This window comes from Harpegnathos saltator, unplaced genomic scaffold (assembly GCF_003227715.2).
Source record: "Harpegnathos saltator strain DR-91 unplaced genomic scaffold, Hsal_v8.6 scaffold714, whole genome shotgun sequence".
Lineage (NCBI taxonomy): Eukaryota > Metazoa > Arthropoda > Insecta > Hymenoptera > Formicidae > Harpegnathos > Harpegnathos saltator.
This window is the reverse complement of record NW_020230554.1, coordinates 102658-120671: the sequence shown is the minus strand read 5'-3', so window position 1 is coordinate 120671 and position 18014 is coordinate 102658. Positions and strand designations below refer to the sequence as shown.

The following is an 18014-nucleotide window of genomic DNA, read 5'->3' as shown; positions in this document are numbered from 1 at the left end:
AGAAAGAGGAGAGAGAAAAGTGACTTGTCTAGTCTCGAATGGCCGATTCAATTACGCGCGCAGGAGTAAGGGCCGCCAGTGACGGTCGAGAGGATCGATCGCACGACGACGTGGAATCTCGCCTGCCGTCCCACGGTTACAGAGCACGGCCAGAAGGAGAGAGAGAGAGAGAGAGAGAGAGAGAGAGAGAGAGACAGAGAGAGCGAGAGAGAAAGAGAGTCGTCGGTTTCGCGAATAAGCGCATTAACGGCCGCGCTTTTATTGCTACTGCCGGGCGCTGCACATCCGCGCAGCGGCGCGTCCGAGCCGAGCGGAAGTGCGCTCGTTCTGGAGGCGCGTATTAACGTCTCCTCGCGGGGGTAAGCAGGCTAGATGGGTAGGATAGGTATAGAGGTAGGCAAGAAGAAGCGGCCGAAGAAGCCGCCGTTCCTCTCGTTAACGCACGCGCGCAGGCGTTTCCTCGCGAAACGCGTGACTTTATGAATGAAACCACTACGCTCGCGTAGCGAGCGAGCGAGCGAGAATGCGTGCGTGCGTGCGTGCGTGCGTGCGTGCGTGCGTGCGTGCGAGCGCGCTCGCGCGTGGTTTCTACGCGACGACGCCGCCGTCGACGACGACGACGACGACGACGACGACGACGAGGACCTCGGTAGTAGTACGTACGCGCGCATTTACTCCGTTCGTTATACGTAGGAAGGAAGTCACGGCGGCACAAGTATTGCGCGCGCCGACACGGAGCAGCTCGAGCGAACGCGACGGACAGTACTTGCGCGACAGGATGCCGCATTCAAGGAAGTGTAACTTGGTCCGCGCGAGCGCCGCCGCCGCCGCCATACCGTCCACCGGAGCGCTTTTAATCGCGCGATACATCGTGCATTATTCATCGTTTAATTAGATACCTTCGAATTCCTCGCGATTCCTAATGAGCACGCCGAGGTCAGTGGTGTGACGAGCGGTCTGGCGCATTTCTTCTTTATTATCCTTATTTAGGGTAAATCGGTGAGAGAGCGTCGGCGCTGGCGAGGAACGGAAACGCGTTCCTCGTCTCTAAATTAGCAACGAAATTTTTAATGAGCGTAATACGCGCCGCGAGTGAGAAAACTTTGTAACGCTCTGTACGGCGCATATGTGACTTTTGAGATCGGCCCGCACGATTTGCGCGTTCCAAAACCATCTTTCGAGTAGTCTCGATAATTAGAGGAAAGGCGGGATGGTTTCCGGGCAGGATTAGACCGCGACACCTAAGGCGAGACCCTTGAGTGTGACGGAGCGTCGGACGTTCGATGCGACGACTATTTTCGGGCGCGATTTATTCATCGATGTGGCATTTCTACTCCCATCCTCGCGACATTTCGCGCACGCCCGGCCATTATTTTAAGACGCTCTGCCCCGATAGTCTTGAAAGCGCTTCTCGATACGCCGAAGCCTAGATCCGACCTGCGTTTATTATTCATCGCGAACCGCGCCCGGCACATCGCGTCGCATCGAAACGACGCACGTTCCAACTCGTCCGAAAACAGTACCGGCCGAAGGCGACGGCGGCTAGGCCACGTCCTATCAAATTCTAGGCCGACGACTGGCGCGACTCTATTTCTAAATCCACTTCTATTCTCTATTTCCACGCGACGTCGTCGCCGCGACCAGTTTATACGTCTGCGATATTTCGAGGAGACGGGCCCGGCGCTGGTATACGAGACGCCGCGCGATGCAGATCAAGTTGAGACCTCGACTCGGGCTCTCCGCTTGTCGAAGTATTTAGCCAAAGTATCCCCGCGAGCATCGAGCGGCCGCGATAATAAATGAAAAGAAAAAGGGTGAGAGTGCTGGGGCTCTTCGCGAATCTTCCGCGACGAGACGACTGCTTTGACTGGTTCGACGGTTTCGTTTCTTTCGAGAATCCCGGGATGTCTCGAGTGCAACGTTTGCAACGCGCTGTCGTTTTTCCTATTGCACATCCTGAATTTCCTCGCTACGACGCGATCTCATCGAGGAAGATTAAATTGCTCGTTTGCGCTAATGCGCTTGATACCGTTTAATAGGCTGTTATGAGAACCGCCGAGTGCCGAGGGCAGAAATAATGCTATCTTGCCAACATGAATTCCTCGTCCAGTCGAATCCCTCGCGATACCCCGCTCTCGCCCCCCCTCCCTCCCGATCCCGAATATCCTTCGTTTCGTCTTCTCTTTCCGTTTCATCTGCAAACACAGTCGTCGGCCCTTTGATGCCCCTCAATCGAATTGCAACGACAATTTTCACGGAACAATTTTGTCCGAGTTGCTATTGTTTGTTATGCTCCTCGGTGTCGTAGGTGGAAAATGTGTATTCCCGGCTGAAAGCTCGGATGAATCTCTCTCGCTCATCAAAAGGATAATTAGCAGATTCGTTTTGACGACGAGAGAGCGATATCGCTATTGCTAGTCTTTGTACTTTAGGACGATACAAATGAATTACATTGACAGACTATTTGTATTACGACGAGCCGGGCTCGTCATGTTCGCCTAGAACGCGGTATATTGATCGATATGCATCTCGCATAATTTATTATTAAACAGTTCCCGCGCTTATCCCCCACTTTCTTGCAAAACATCAATTTACGGTTCAACTGTAGATACATCTCCTTTGGAATATGCATTATTCCGCCAGGTCAGCCGACGATCGATGCACCGTTAACCCCCGTCCGATATTAACTCTCATCTAGTTAGTCTGATCATGTTTCTGTCAAGCGGCCAAGACCGGCGAGAGAGGCGAGAGAGGCGCAAAAGCGGCAAGCGGCAATTTCACGAAAAACGGCCGCTTGAACGTGACGAAAAGGTGAATAATCAACTGGACAGAAATAAACGCGTGCGATGTTTGCGTAAGCATTCCGTAATGCTTAACCGTATTATATATGTAAATTACATTATACACTCGTAATCTCAGACTACTCGGCTCAGCCGGCTGAAAAGACGACTGACGGTAACTCGATATCGCGGATAGATTCGTCGCGAGGGGCTTTTCCGGCGGCCGAGCGTGGATTAGGCCCGACGACGACACATCGTTAACAAGCGGCGAACATTCGCGTTAAACGTTTCCGCGGCCGCGTAATCGCATTCGATCGAGCAATTAGCACTGCAGAGGCGACGGCGGCGGCGCGCGCGCGCGACTATTACATACCGGCACTCTCCACATGAACATCACGCGCGTATTCGTAAGAACGCCAATAACCGTGACAGACATAATCGCGCGTTATTGCGCGCGCCTACGTGTAAATACGCGCGATACACGAGCGAGCCGACGCACTCGTCGGAGATGGCCCGGAATCGCTCGTCGGCAGGTGCGAGGTATGGACGGTAGAATTTCACGCGAGCACACCGACACGACGTCGAGCATCTTCCGAGATCGACACGACGACTAACAGACAGGCGACGAAATGTCGAGACGTGCAATTCTCGACAACGATCTCCGGGATTTGACTTGCATCTGGAAATACTTTGTCTCTTTGATGCTGAATTTTTCTTTTTTTTTTTCTTCCTTTTTTTCTTTTCTCTTTCTTTTTTTCTTTTTCTTTTTCCTTTTCTTTTTTTCTTTTCTACAGAACGCCGTCCGGCAGGATCGCGCATGCTACGTTTTTGAAATTTTCACCGACCGCCTATGAATTATCCAAACCGGCGCGTACGCGCGTGAAATATTTTAAGCTCCTCCGAGGGAGAATCTTGAAATTTCCGCCGTCTCTTTCCGCGCTTCTCTCGTCGTATCTTCCACTTCCATCTGCCGTGGATCTTTGCACGGCTATTTGCCTATCGTTTCCGCACATTAGACGCGACAATGGCCGTGCGCATTTTTGAAATCGCCTCTTCATAATTCATGAGCTCACCGCGGCTCGCTCGGGCTGAAATCGCATTTCATTGACCCAGCGTTCCAGTTCTCTCTCTCTCTCTCTCTCTCTCTCTCTCTCTCTCTTTCTCTCGTACGTGCAACACGATGGCCGAACTTCCAAAAACACTCAAACTAAAACCCGATAGATCCATCGTCTTTGATCGGATCGACTCGATGTCGTCTCGTAAATTTCAATTCACTTACATTTACCATTGGTCCTTTTTTTGTTTCCTTTTCTTTTTACGAAAGATTAGATTTTGAATCCGGAAGTGGTACTGGTAATGATATCCCTCGTGTATGGCACGCATTTAAATGATCACGAAACCGACAAACGCCAACCCTAACCGCACGCTCAATGAAAGTTGCGCGCGAGAAAATACATTCGCGTCGGCGCAAAGTCCGCGCCGTTCCGCGAGCTGTCGTAAAATAAACGTTTTCTGTCCGTGTCACGACAACACGGCAACGTTCGCAGTCGGCGTTGCCGTCGCGAGCGTTCTCCTCGCGAGACACATGTTGCTCCGAGTGGAAACAGTAATGAAACATTTCATACCGTTCGACACGCGATTCCACGAATACTAGGCAAATATAGAGATATGGCCGTTGACAGCGCTCGATATTTTGCGAAATCACGGTTAACCGGGTCCTTACTTCACGAGCCGATACTTCTCTCACAATCGACCTGTCATCATTACTCAGTTCCGTAAATACGTCCGACCGCGGCCCAAAGTGTAAACTATCGAGTCAGCGGGGGGAATTTTCACGCGAGTAAACTCGCGCACGTCACGACGTCTCCTCGCGTCTCTCTCAGCCCCGTGTGATTTCCGTGTTTTCCGACCTCGTGCGTACCCCTTCCGTCGTGCGCCACCACGCACGTTTCGCAGCGACGTGTCGCGAAGGGGTGACCAAGGGGCGGCGGGGCTCGGGGTGAGAAAAAGTCGGAGCAGAGAGAAAAAGAAAGAGAGTGAGTGAGCGAGCAAGAGCGAGAGGGGGGGGGAGGGGTATGAAAAGAGGGAGAGGACAGAATGAGACGGAGTGAGAACCGCCGAATGAACGAGAGGGAGGGGAAGGATGGAACGTGCGAGCGAGAGAGAGGGGATTCGCGAGCGATCGGCTGCTCCACTCAGTCCTCGTCCGTCTGCCAGCCGGTTATCTACGGTGGAAATGGTTGACAGCTCGCGCGCCTTTTGCGACGGATCTGACGCGATCTTTCCGGTCAAGATGGTCCGCGATGGTCCTCCTCTCCGTCACCCACGCCTTCTCTCACGACGGGGTGATTCGGCGGGCCGTTGTCTCGGCGCTGTCGGCGTAAAAATCGAACGAACCCAACCTAACGCGGCCGGCTTCCGGATTCCGTGATAATTTAAATGTCCCGTTGTCGTAAGCGCGCGCGCGCGTGACCTTGCCGTCGTCTCTCGATGTTCGCGCGTAACGCGGGAGTTTGCGCCTCGCGACAGCGCAACACGACTACCATCGCCGTTCTCCGCTGTATCTGCATTTGGATTTCCCACGACGTGCCCGCCGATGTGACGATCATCTCCACGCCATGTGACGGCTGGGGAGCCACGAGGGGAAGAGACGAGGGGAGAAGGCGGAGGGGAGAAAGAGGCAACGCAGGAAATCGTCCCGACGACAGCAGCTGTCACGGAAGACACCGAGCGCGAGCAAAGGTACGTTATATCAATAGCACCTTATTAACGAGTGAAAAAATATCCGTCGCGAGAAATGACGTACGCGCACGACTCGCCCCGCCGGAATACCGTCATCCTGTCCTTTCCGTTACGTCGATTCGACGTCGCAGGAAATTGACGAATCAAGCAAGCGTGCGAAACGAGCGAGCGAGCGAGCTAGCTAGCTAGCTAGCTAGCAACAGTGCGCGTATATCTCGCGTGACTTTTTCCTCTGTAAATTATTCCTTGACGAAGCGAAACCGCTTAAGCTAAAAAATCAACGAGAGAGGGGCTGAAAAAAGAAAACGATTCCGTCCAAGTGAGTTTCCCCTCGTAAAAATCGCGCGAATGTGATTTATAACGCCGCTCGTTCTTATATCAAAAAGTTTGCAGTTACCACTCGCTATCGTCGATTAGAATGCGCGTTTTTTATATCAGCAAGTTAGATTTTTATGCAAAAGTCTCTGCTTGCACAGAAGTCGAGAACTTACCTCACTTTGCCTTATCTCGCCTTAGAACCGTGTCAAGCCGAGCGTTTCACGCTCGCACGTCGTGCAACGCGGATAAAAAGAAATGATTAATAAACGTGAGCGCCGTTGTACGAAAGAGAAGCGAGACAAGGTCGGTGGGAAAGCCTGAGGAATGCAGTTATCTGCTAATGCGCCAATTATATGCGGCGTTACCAATTACCAGCGTGAACAGCGTGGTATAGATCGACAATTGGATGACACGGCAGATGGACGGGCTTAAACTATGACCAACTAACTTCGCGCACAACTAGGTCCCTTCTTAACAGCGGCTGGTACAATGTACCGCCGACTGTGTTATTTATTATTAACAGCGCTACGCTCTCTCCGCTGTTTTCATTTCGCCGTGTCGAATCGTTCGTCACATTTCGCACCTAACATGATAATTTCAACGTTCTCGCATCCCGAGGCGTCCGATTCCATCGTCCTGCCATCCTGAAATTTTGCACTCAAAGTTAACGAGCACGATGATTTAAGGGCGTATTGAGAGCAGCAGCTTTTTTCTTGATTAAAAAGTATTAATGTTTTTCATGATTAAAAACCATCAATGTATTAAATGCGTCGTCTCTGTCGTATCGATCTTCTTACAAGGACGGAACTTTTTTCAGCATACGCGCGTTGCGTATGTAAAGCGCGCGCGCGCGTGCGGTATAAAACGAATTCCGCCTGAATTTTATTTTACGATTTACCCGGCCGACGCGAATTTGCGCGCGGCGATCCCCCGGACTCTCGGCGCGCTCGGCCATCCCATCGAGTCGTCGTTAGAATTTCAAAGGTATCGTCGATACCTGCGGATAAATGAAAGAGGAGCGTGTAGTCTGAAACGGGGAAGTCCAGCGAGCGCGACGAAAGACGGCTACGAGGGCGTACGCGGGGCGGCGGATACGCGGCGAACGTGCCTTTATTTAGACAGCCAGCCGTCGATCGAACAGTAGTTTTCGATGTTCCTCGAGCGAGGAGAATTAACAACTCGACATTCAAGCGTCCGTGAAGAACGAGCGATGAGATCGAAGAGGTGAACGTACTCGCGCGAAATTTACGTCGAGCTCTCTCGTGCGCGCATGTGTGCGCGCCGCGAGCCCGCGCGCTTACGCACGCAGGCACGCACGCACGCACGCACGCTCGTGAGTGAGCGAGCGAGTACGCGCGTGGGATCGTTTGATCTTCGCGAATGGCACGAGTAAATCCGCGTATTATTAAATAGATAACGGCCATAAATTCGGCCGAGTTACATAAAGGCGCAAAAGTGCGCGTTAAGGTCCGACCGTTCTATTTCTGTGCCGGCGACCGGAGCGTTCTAGGACAGCGGCTCTCAACCGCATTCCCCGCGGTCTCTCGCCGATAACGGAAGTCCGGTGTTGCTGCTGCTTCGCTGCTTCGTTGTTTTGGCGGCACGAGTGAGATGCACGAGAGGGTGTCGCGAAATCGCGGATTTTCGCGGAAGATCGGCGAGGATCAGAGCGGCACGATCGAGCGATTGGTATCGTTTAATTAATGCGCCAGTTTCTTTCGGAGTAATAATCGTTTTAATTTGTCGTTTACCGGGCTTAGCCGCTGAGTTTGATCCACCGGAATATGGCGTCCTTATCGCATCGAATTATCGCGCCGAGTGACTGTATGTGCGTTCACGCGACAAAGTTCGCTTCGTTACGTAAAATTGCAACATTATTACAATCGATACACACTGCGCCGCGTCGCTCGTAGGCTCGGCGGATGAATACAGCCCGCAAACGAGCGCGCGACTTTCTCACTCGCTTCTCGCTGGTTTTTCGTGAATTATCGCGCGGTGATAAGGAACGAGCGACGCTCTTAAAGCGCGTGACAATCCGCGCATCGTGCGTACGTAAAAGTCACAGGTCGTTTCCGTGGCTCGATAAGACGGCCCGATTAGAGAGCCGCTGAATGAGAAGGGTTGCGGAATAATACGCGCGTTCGCGGTTATCATGGCGCGGGCTGGTGGGTCTGTTTGCTTTTTATCAACGTTGGCCGCGATAATTTCTTCTCCAAATTGCGCGAGTGCCGCTTGAGTGACTACACACGTTTCTCCGCGCTCGCGCTCGCAGATACGATCGCTCGTTCCTCTCTCGCTTCTGACGTGACGCAGCAGATCGGTCGTCGATTTAATATCTCGCGGAAACGAATTGTTATTAGTACCGAATCTCCGAGTTGTGCAACGAGCGGACGAGCGGATGATTATTCGACACGTCGGGTCGGCGGACATTATTGCAGAATGAATTGCAATGGAATGTCTTTCATCGCGCTTTCCGACACACGCTCGAGCCGAATTATTATGTTTGATCTTGCAGCCTGGAAAGTCAGCCTGGCGAATGCCTGGTGAAATTGGTCTCGGTCTCAAATTGAAACCAATATCCGTCGATTGACGCCGAATGGTATCGATCACGCAGGTGAAAGCTTACGTGCGCTCTCGATAGTTCCCGACAGATCGCTCGCGCGGTTTATTCTGTTCTGCGACTGCAGGTTGCACGGACGCATTAGAGACGCACGCGTGGTCGGAAAGTGATTCGTGCGAAACTAGAGGAGGAGAAGGAGAGAGAGAGAGAGAGAGTGCGCGCGTGTGTGTCTGAGATTTGCCACTCAGGACGTAAAAATTTTTCCGCGGCGCCACATTATTGGCGGCCGTCCAAGCGAGGCGGTGGCCCCGTGCCTCGTCTATTTTCGTTGATCCCGATCCCCCCGAAAAGCCGAGCCTAGCGAAACGATTCGTCGTCCTCGATGCTACTTTGCTAATGACATTAACGACGCGCGTGAGCTGCAGGCGTGACTGCTACCGCGCTCTGAAATGACGACTACGTCCGTAGAGAATCAATGTTGCATTAAACGAGCATCGCGAGGAGAGAATAAAGAGACGATTTCCTGGGACGTATCGATCGCGACGCCAAGGATATCGCGATATCCCGTTGAGAGATACTTCGTAAAAATAGAACGTTTGGCGCATGTATTCGTCGGTTAGATGGACGGATTAAAGTATCCTAAAGTATTCCATCAAGCAGAACCGATCGCGCGCGCGGTGCGTGTTGCGTCCCACAAACCGAGGAATCTCTCCGTAAAGCGATCTGTATTTTCCTCTTGGTGTTTCTACGGAGAGTGACTCGATCAACTTTTCAACGCTGCGACTGCCGCCGATTGTGCAGCTCTACATTCTCGTTGCAATAATTGATACTCGTCTCGTCCTCGCTGCATCCTCGATCCGTTTCATAATCAGGCCTGAAATCGCCAATTTGGATTTACACGCGGCGCGGTGACTCAGGGATGAGAGGGAGGGGGGACAAAAGTACAAAAAAAGATTAAAGGAAGTATCTTGGTCGGGAAGGGCGCCGACAGGTCCGCAGCCAGTCTGAGAACCGATGTCCTTAATTCGCACGCGTGATTTAAGGGTCATTTTTCTTGCTCGCTCTTCGGTCCCTTCTTTTTCTTTCTACACCGCTATTTAATATTCCAATTGGCCTACACGGTAACTATTTCTATTTCTTTTTTCTACTTTTATTACATGGCTGTAAATATAGAAAGTGCAAACAATTCCGTGTAATTGTGAACACTCCGTTCCACGCGCACATTATAATCCCAAGTTAATTTTTGCAATTACCTCTGCCAGTTCCGCTTATTCCTCAGACATGAATTCTTTACGAATTACGTGTCATTTTATCGCGCTTCCTTGATTTCTCTGCAGACTCTACGGTAAATGAATTCTCTCATCTTCGCGCGCGCCTGTCTCGCTGCAATATTTTAACAGTAATTGCTCCCTGCAAGTAATTTTAGCTCAGCTATAATTGTAATTAATACCGTGTCTCCGAGGGGATTCGATCCCAAGGCAGAAGCAATCTTTATCCGCCTTTATCATTTGCTATCTTTTTCTCCCTCTCTCTTTCCTTTCTCTTTCTCGTTTCTTCGACGCCGCGCCGGCCCGATCGCTCGTTGCACGCACCGACACTTCTCTCTCCGCGGCACGTCGCATGCAACAGGTATCTGCACTGACGTCACGTCGTCAGGACGAAACGAGAGAGAGAGAGGGAGAGAGAGAGAGAGAGAGAGAGAGAGAGAGAGAGAGAGATACGCGGCGCGACGCGCCGCCGAGAAGGACAGAGGAGACGACGATTGCGGAGACGCACCGACGAAGCGGAGGAAGCGTGTACGCGCCGCGCGAGCATATGCATGCGTGTGAGGACGCGCTCGGAATCACATGCACGCACACGCGAGACTCTGCACATGACTTGGACGTCAGCCGCGGCCCTTTCTCTCGCCCCTCGTCCCGCGTGCACGTCGCTTTGTTGCTTGTCGAGGAGTCGAGCTTAACTCGAACCGAGTTGTGTCACCGCCGCGACGTTCTGTTACGACGCTGTTATTCAACGCGCGCTCGCGGAAATATGCGAGGGGACGACGATACGCCGACGAGTCGCGTCGCGAGCCGCGTCGGGTGTTTTTCTTTTTTTCTTTTTTTTTTTTTTTTTTTTTTTTATGAGTACAAGCCGGACGAGGGCGGTGCACAGGTGGTAGAAATTTATGATAATTGCCCCCAACTATCGCCACATTGCTTGTACGAGGCATTAATCAAGCGGCATCGTTAATTCACGCTCAATATTCTCTAATCTTGGCGACCTCTCTCACCACACTTTGTCGATCTCTCCGCGCAAATTTCTCTCTTTTTCACGTGGAATGAAGCGTCGGTTGGAAAATAGCGCGTGCGCACGCGCACGTGAGCACAATCGCTGATGGATAATCGCTTGGAAGTAGCGTGGGAATTTTCGGCATTTTTCTCGCGGTATTCCGCTTTGCGAATTCCTGCCGTCCGTCGTCGCGAGTCGAGTCCTCCGGTAACGCATCCGTTACTGGTAATTCCGCGAACTGCTTTAACAACGTCATGAATCACGGAATGACTCCGTGCATCGTAATGTATGCGCGCAGAAACGAGAGATAACGCGCGCGCTGCCATTATTTTCGTGCGCGATTACTATTCCGGACATGACGCGACCGTGCTCCGCGTTCGCGAGAGTCGCTCCCAGCGAGCGGCGAAACGCATATCGGCAATACACACTATCGGATATAATGCGCGAATTTCTTCACCGGCAAATTTGGATCGAGTGAGATTCGGGAAAATTGCATAAATCCCCTCCTCTCTCTCTCTCTCTCTCTCTCTCTCTCTGCCCGCTGACTTGCTTCGAGTCGGCGAATCGCAAGTTTGACATTTGCCCTGTCTAATGGCGAGAAGGCCGTGCACGAAGCATATTCCTCCTCCTTTTCCGTCCACTACGGACGAGCGATGCAAATCTCTCTCTCTCTCTCTCTCTCTCTCTCTCTCTCTCTGCAACGTAGTTTAACAGTGCGCTCGCATGAGAGCCGGCGCGAGTAGGACGCGAACAAAGCTCGTTTCGCGTGCGGGTACACGGCCGTGTGTAAGCGCGCGTGTGGAATAGGGCTTGTATGTACAGTAAGCGCAGTAGACCGTCCCGTCTCGTCGCGGCTCAGACCTTAATGACGTCATTATCTCTAATTAGAATTCCCATAGTGGTAATCGCCGGGACGCCCCGTTACACCGAGGGATTCTCGCGACGCTTCCGATAGTATCGACATTTGTCCGCGATACTCTCATCTCGTCGTCGTCGTCGTCGTCGTCGTCGTCGTCGTCGTCGTCGTCGTCGTCGTCGTCGTCGTAGAACCGCCTGGCCGCCCGCGCGACCGAGAGGTTACCATCGATCGAAGAAGAAGCATTTCGGCGTAGAGAACGCGCGAAGCATCGTCGGCAACATCGTGGTATACGCGTCATCGGTATTAGTCTCGGTACGCGTCTCGATCGTCGCGGATTTCTTTTTCTTTTTTTTTTTTCTTTTTTCTTTTTTGTTTCTATTCTTTTTTACACAGTTGAGCGACAGCCACGTGTCTTGCGCGTCGATGCTTTTCGGGACAAGAACGAGACGCACGTCATCTTTATTTTCGACGAGCCATTCAGACACCCGGGGATGAAGGAACGTCGGGAAGGCTCAATATTTATTATCGGGAATTTGAGCGAGTCTTGAAATATATCGGCGCGTTCCCCCTCCCGTCGGATTATAGATCGTGCAAAATGAGACGTCGAGCATAGTCCACGCGATAGCGCACGCCGGTAACGAGAACCGTGTATAGGATAAACTGCGGATGAGCAATCTGGCTGTGACCAATCGCGTCAACGCGAGTCGTGCTCGCAGTTACGTCATCGAAAACGCCATTTTCTTTCGTGCTCTCTCTCTCTCTCTCTCTCTCTCTCTCTCTCTCTCTCTCTCTCTCTCTCTCTCTCTCTCTCTCTCTCTCTCTCTCGATCTTTCTGCCGGACGTAGAGATAGAAGTGGATCATCGCGGAAAATATTCCTCTCTTCGCTGCCTTCTATTTTATCACGGCAGGCGCGCTGATGCAGGCAGAATTCGCCTGCGACTCGCCGTCGCCGTCGCCGTCGCCGTCGCCATCACGAAGGTCGCGCGGAAATTAATTTCGGTCGTGTTTCTCGATCCTCCTCATTCCGCTAACTCGATCTGCCCGATCCGATAACGCGAGAGAGGAAAAACGCAAGTCGGTTCGAGTCGGTCGAAAGCGGACGCACGTCGCGGGAAAAACCAGCGTCGGATCCGTGCTGCACGCGAGTCGAGTATCTGCGACCGTTGCACAGCGGCGCGTAATTGAACCTTAGACTGAAAAATATCAAAGCTCGCGGGACTCGGATTGTAATAGAGCTCACGCGGCTGAAACTCGAACGAATCGGCTCGTAAAGAGGCAGAGAGAGAGAGAGAGAAAGAGAGGGGGGAAAAACGGAAACTGCCAGATTAAGGCGAAATGCAATTACATCATGGCGTCGACGTCATATGGACTATTATTGTTCTCGCCGTCTTATCTGAGCTGTTCGTGAAACGACACGGCGAGTATAATTGATCGCGCGCGCGTGAACGCCCAGCAAACGCGCCGGCGATATTTGCTCGCTCGGGTTTTTCGCGGAACCGCGGATGACCAATGCGATAGTGCGTTGGTCTCTCCCCCCTCTCTCTCTCTCTCTCTCTCTCTCTCTCTCTCTCTCTCTCTCTCTCTCTCCCCCTCCTTCCCCCCTCTCTCACTCCCTTTTTATTATTCTCCGTATCGCCGTTCCTCGGGGTCGCTCGTCGTTGGCGTCGTTTCACCGCCACGCGACGTCACGCGACAACTATGTGCGACGCACCATTCTCGGAGACGCTCGCGCTCGGGATTGCAAAATGTCTTACGTTCGTAGTTTACCGAACAGCCGACGCGCCGGCGACGTCGCGTTGTACGCTCCGCGTGATAGATAAAACGCGCGTGGTTTCGCTGTTACGTCATATTAGTCCTGTTCTCTTTTCTCTATTTGCCGCGTACGCGCGGTGCGATACCGTCGAATCTCTGTTCCATCGAGGTACGCGGATGAAATAATTTGCGAGGCGAGCCCGCGTCTTGTGTAATCGCGCCGTTCTACTACTTGATCCTAGACCCTGAAGCAGAGTTCGCCGAAAGGCAGCTGCCGCGACTTGGCGAAAGATCATAATGTGGGTCGCGTGGGACGCGGCAAGATGCTGCTAAACAAGACCATATACGGCGCAAATACGGCCGGTGGCCGCCGCTTGTCCCGTGGCATTCCTCGGCCGTCCTTTTGCGGATATTTCTCCGCGAATCTTCCGTCTCTTCTGTCTCGCGCGTTATCCGCGATCTCCTCCTCCTCCCTTGCGTCTGCATCTTGGAATTGCTCGGCTGCAATGTCGACAGACGTGGATGCTCCGCGGGATATAAGCGATACGAAAAGATAAATAATTCCCTTTGGAGGGGTTTACGAGAGCACGTAACGATCTTTCATGCTAAATTCGTCGCGACGCCACGCGAATTGAGCACCGCTGACATGCCTAGACACCGCCTCCGCCGCCGCCACCGCCGCCGTCGCCGTCGCCGTCGCCGTCGCGCGGTTGGATCTTTAAACTTTAAAAGCTAACACGCTGGTCGCGGAACTATCGACGGCCGGACCAGGGCCGTCGTCGGTTCGCTGGGTCCCTACCTCGCCTTTCTTCGCCTATCTCTCTCCGGCCCCCACCCCCTCATCGTCACCGACGATAGTAGGGCCCTTTCGAATTTTCTCCCCTCTACTTTCTCCGCCCCCCCCCCCCTTCTCTCTCGTGAACGTCGGCCTCTTTCTCCTGTTCCGCGAGGCCCGCCGCTTCCACCGCGATTATGCAAAACAATTATCGTGGAATGCGGTCAGCTGTTCCCAGACGTACACGCTGACATCACGCGCGTGCTCTCATGTCGGGCACGTGCATACGCGTGTCTCGTTAGAAAATCACGGCGTACGAAAACGCACGCACGCACGCACGCACATGCGACGTTCAGAACGAACGACGAAATCATCCGTCCGCGCTGCGCCGCAAAAATCGCTCGTCGCCGGGCCGCTCGTCGACGTGTCTCCGCTATGATAGCGTACATTTATTCGCGACACTTCCGTTTTTTATTCGCGTGACGCGTCTCGGGACACGCCTCGGCCTTGGTGCTCGTACACGTGTCGAAATTACACAGGCCGCGGGCTCGACGGGGGAAAACGGCCGATTCGTTAATTTACCGTGCCAAATGCCTCCACCACCACCACCACCACCACCACTACCACCATCACCACCACCACCACCACCACCACCACCACCACTACTACCATCGCCGCCGCCGCCGCCGCCGCGGCCGACGACTCCTCGCCCTCCTCGTCCTCCTCGCAATTTGTTCCCCCGATCACTGTGCAAGCACATAGTTTACCGAAACGCGATGTGCGCTAGATCTCGCCGCTCTCTGCGGAGAACCTTGGACTACAAGGTGACCGGACGTGAGGTAAAGTTTTCTGTGTCTCGGAGCTGTCAATTAGCTCTTTCGACAATGTTCAATCGGACTAATCCGACCGCGACATGGAAACGGTCACGCCTTCGGAGAGAAGGCGAACTCACGAACACACGAGCTCCTCTCCCGGAAGTAAGCCGGATCATTCGCGAGGACAGCTCGATGTTGGAAATTTCTTGCTGCTCGTGTCAACAAATACCCGCTCGTTAACATACGCTTCGCCGCTTGAACGTTGGACCCTTTCGTGACGCTCAAACGACTATTAATTGCTACTCAAACACTCGTATCGCGCACTCGGTATACAAATATTTCATTAGCGCCCAACACGTAGACACACCCGGCTCTGCGCGGATTTTTATCAAGATCGGTTTCTGCGCGATAAAGGATTTACGATCGACCCGCGGCGGGCGCTTTGGTTTATTTTTTTATCCGCGGGAAATAGCTTTCCTCCGCAGTTGTCCACCGTCCGACATATAACGTGTGACAAAGCGCTATCAATGGAAGCAGCTTGTAATCTTGAGCATTAAACAGACGGGATCTACAACAAATAGAAATTGTAAAGTAAGGTCCTGAGGTCGTAAGAAAATTGACCAATCTCGCAGTCGATTATTCTGCTTTTGCGCTCGAAGAATAATCAATTGTAATATATAAATTTTCAATTGTAATATATAAATTTTCTTATACACAACCTTACGACTTTACGACTTCTATGTCTCGTGGACCCCGCTTGATCCCGCTCGATTTGGCGGAGCGACGACGAAAATACCGCCGTCGAGTCGACTTTCAGCCGGCGAGAGTCGAGTTCCGTCTCCGGAAAACACAGCGATTTTTGGAAAAATCCCCAATGGCCGCCGGCGTTTTCGCCGGAGCGGTGCGATTCTGCGACGTTCTACCTCGGGATTCCGCCCGAACGGCCGCGAAAATCCGGCGCTATTACGCAGCAGAACCACCGTCGCGTCGGTAGGGGCGCCTCTTGATAGTAGAAATACTGGTCGCTGGTGGGTCTTTAAAAAATTAGCGAGCTTCGGTCCCCACGCACGAGTTCGTTCAACTTGGCCCGTCCTGCTCGCTCGCTCGCGCACGCACGTACGCACAAATATTTCCCTTCGTCCCTGTCCCCCCCCCTCACTCCCCCCAAGCTCACTCTCTGACGCGTTCTCTTGGGCGCGTCCACGTGTGTGCGGAACGTTTCGCCGAAATGACTCATATCGCTATTTTTCTCCGGCCCTCCACTTTTTATTATCAACCTCTTCGCCAGATTAGCCGCGCTGCCGCCACACGTGAAATATTTGGCTCTTACTCTACATAAGTATAAACTTTCTTACCTTTGCGAGCTTTTTCGTTCGCGAGCGGAATTCAACCGGCGCGCAAAAAAAAGCATTTCGTGCCAGACGCGTACGTGTACGCTCCTGGAAAAGCGCGGAATACACGCTCGTCTACGCTGTATACACACATATACACACATATACACGCGCGCGCGTGCACCGGAATACATCTCCTAATGCGTCTCTTCCTGGATCTGACGCTACGTGGCCGGAAGGTTTCTATTTGAGATATTCAATTCGCGCGAAATCGGACGCTGCGGCGCGCGTTTCGGGAAAACTCGTGCATCCGACAACGAAATATATACATAAATATGACTAATGTCCGGTTTTCCCGCCGCGACAGATAATTCATTCAGCGCAAACACTCACGTAACTTCCTCCCGCGACCGACAATACGACAATCGAAAGTTACGCACCTTGAGATTGCATATTTACATAATATGTCACGCGAATCGGAAAAGTCGTCGGACATATTTTCGTTCACCGAGCTCGGTGCGAAATGCTTGAGGAACGATCCGCTCGAGCAAGGGGAACCGCTCTCTTCCGGAAGCGAGAATAATTTATGTACCGTGAGTTTATTTTTCTTTTTTTTTTTTTTTCTTTTTTTCGTGCCACTGATAAGAGGCAGGGGCAGATGTGCACACAAGCGCGGAGCAAGTCGCGATTTTATCGCGAGCTCGTAGGTGCAACGAATCGAAGGGAGAGTCATGCGGGCACGTTCCACGACTCACGGGACGTACTGGCGCGCTGGTGGATTTAACGAATGCGGGGTTCCGCGTCTGAACCACCTCCGCCCCCCGCCGACAGATAAGGCGCGAAAGGGAGAGACGAAAGAGGCAAACAAGAAGGCAAAATGGGCGAAACGCAACACCTCAAATGAGCGGATATCGCGCGCAACAATTTCCCGCTGATCTCCGTTAAGCGCGCGCGCGCCTCTCTCGGAAATTCCGCCGCTGCGGCGAGGTGCAAAATTACGCGCGGACGTCACGGCGAAAGGAGACGGGAGTTGCGGGACGAAGGTGTGTAGCAGGCATGATAATTCTCTCGCTGCTTATTGTTAGTCGAGATTACGGTCGCCGTGACGTTGCTGCTGCGGCCGCGGAAAATTTCTCGGACGATTATTACTTTCCGGAACGCGCGCGACGGCGATGGCGCTCGTAACAATATGGTATCACCGCTGTTAAGATAATCGAGGAGGCAAACACGCGGTTCCCACGTACGCGAGCGGGCATCGTACGGCGTCGCTTGGAAATCGTCCTCGTTGGTAACCTGTAACGATGCGGATCTTCCGGCCGGCAGTATTTCGCGAGTGAAGATGCGAAAGGGAGAGAAGGAGAGAGAGAGGGGGGGGGATTTAGTCCCCCGTATTTTCATCCACGACGACCGTGGAATCATCGCGAACAACGTTAACGACTGACTCACCCGGGCGGACCAACAGCTTGTTGAAGTACAGTTCCATTCAATTAGAGAGACAATCGGATAGTGACGTGGACGTATCCTTCGACAAACAATGGCGTGCTCAAAGTCGAACGACAAATTGCACGATGTATGTGTGTGTGTGTGTGTGTGTGTGTATATGTTGCGTGTGTTCTCATGCCGTTCGACCGGTAATTAAGCGTTATTGAATCCCTCGATCGCCGACTGGGAAACTTTGGGTACGATGCGCTCGGGCCGGAAGTGAATTTCAGTCGCGAAGGATGTGAGGCAGTGTAATAGATAGAGCCGGCGATACGTGGCGCGTTTGTTCTCTCTTTCGCTCTTTGATAAGTTCTAATCACTTCTCGGA

General features: G+C 52.6%; 1 protein-coding gene across 1 annotated transcript in view; it reads left to right on the top strand.

Annotated features, from left to right (window-relative positions):
- Window positions 1-4833: 4833 nt before the first annotated feature.
- LOC105185946 (uncharacterized) overlaps window positions 4834-18014 on the top strand; it is a 37275-nt gene continuing 24094 nt past the window's right edge. The window contains exon 1 of the mRNA XM_011145828.3: window positions 4834-5522. Within this exon, the coding sequence (XP_011144130.1) occupies window positions 5271-5522 (252 nt within the window). The 5' untranslated portion in view covers window positions 4834-5270. The remainder of the gene's footprint in view (window positions 5523-18014) is intronic.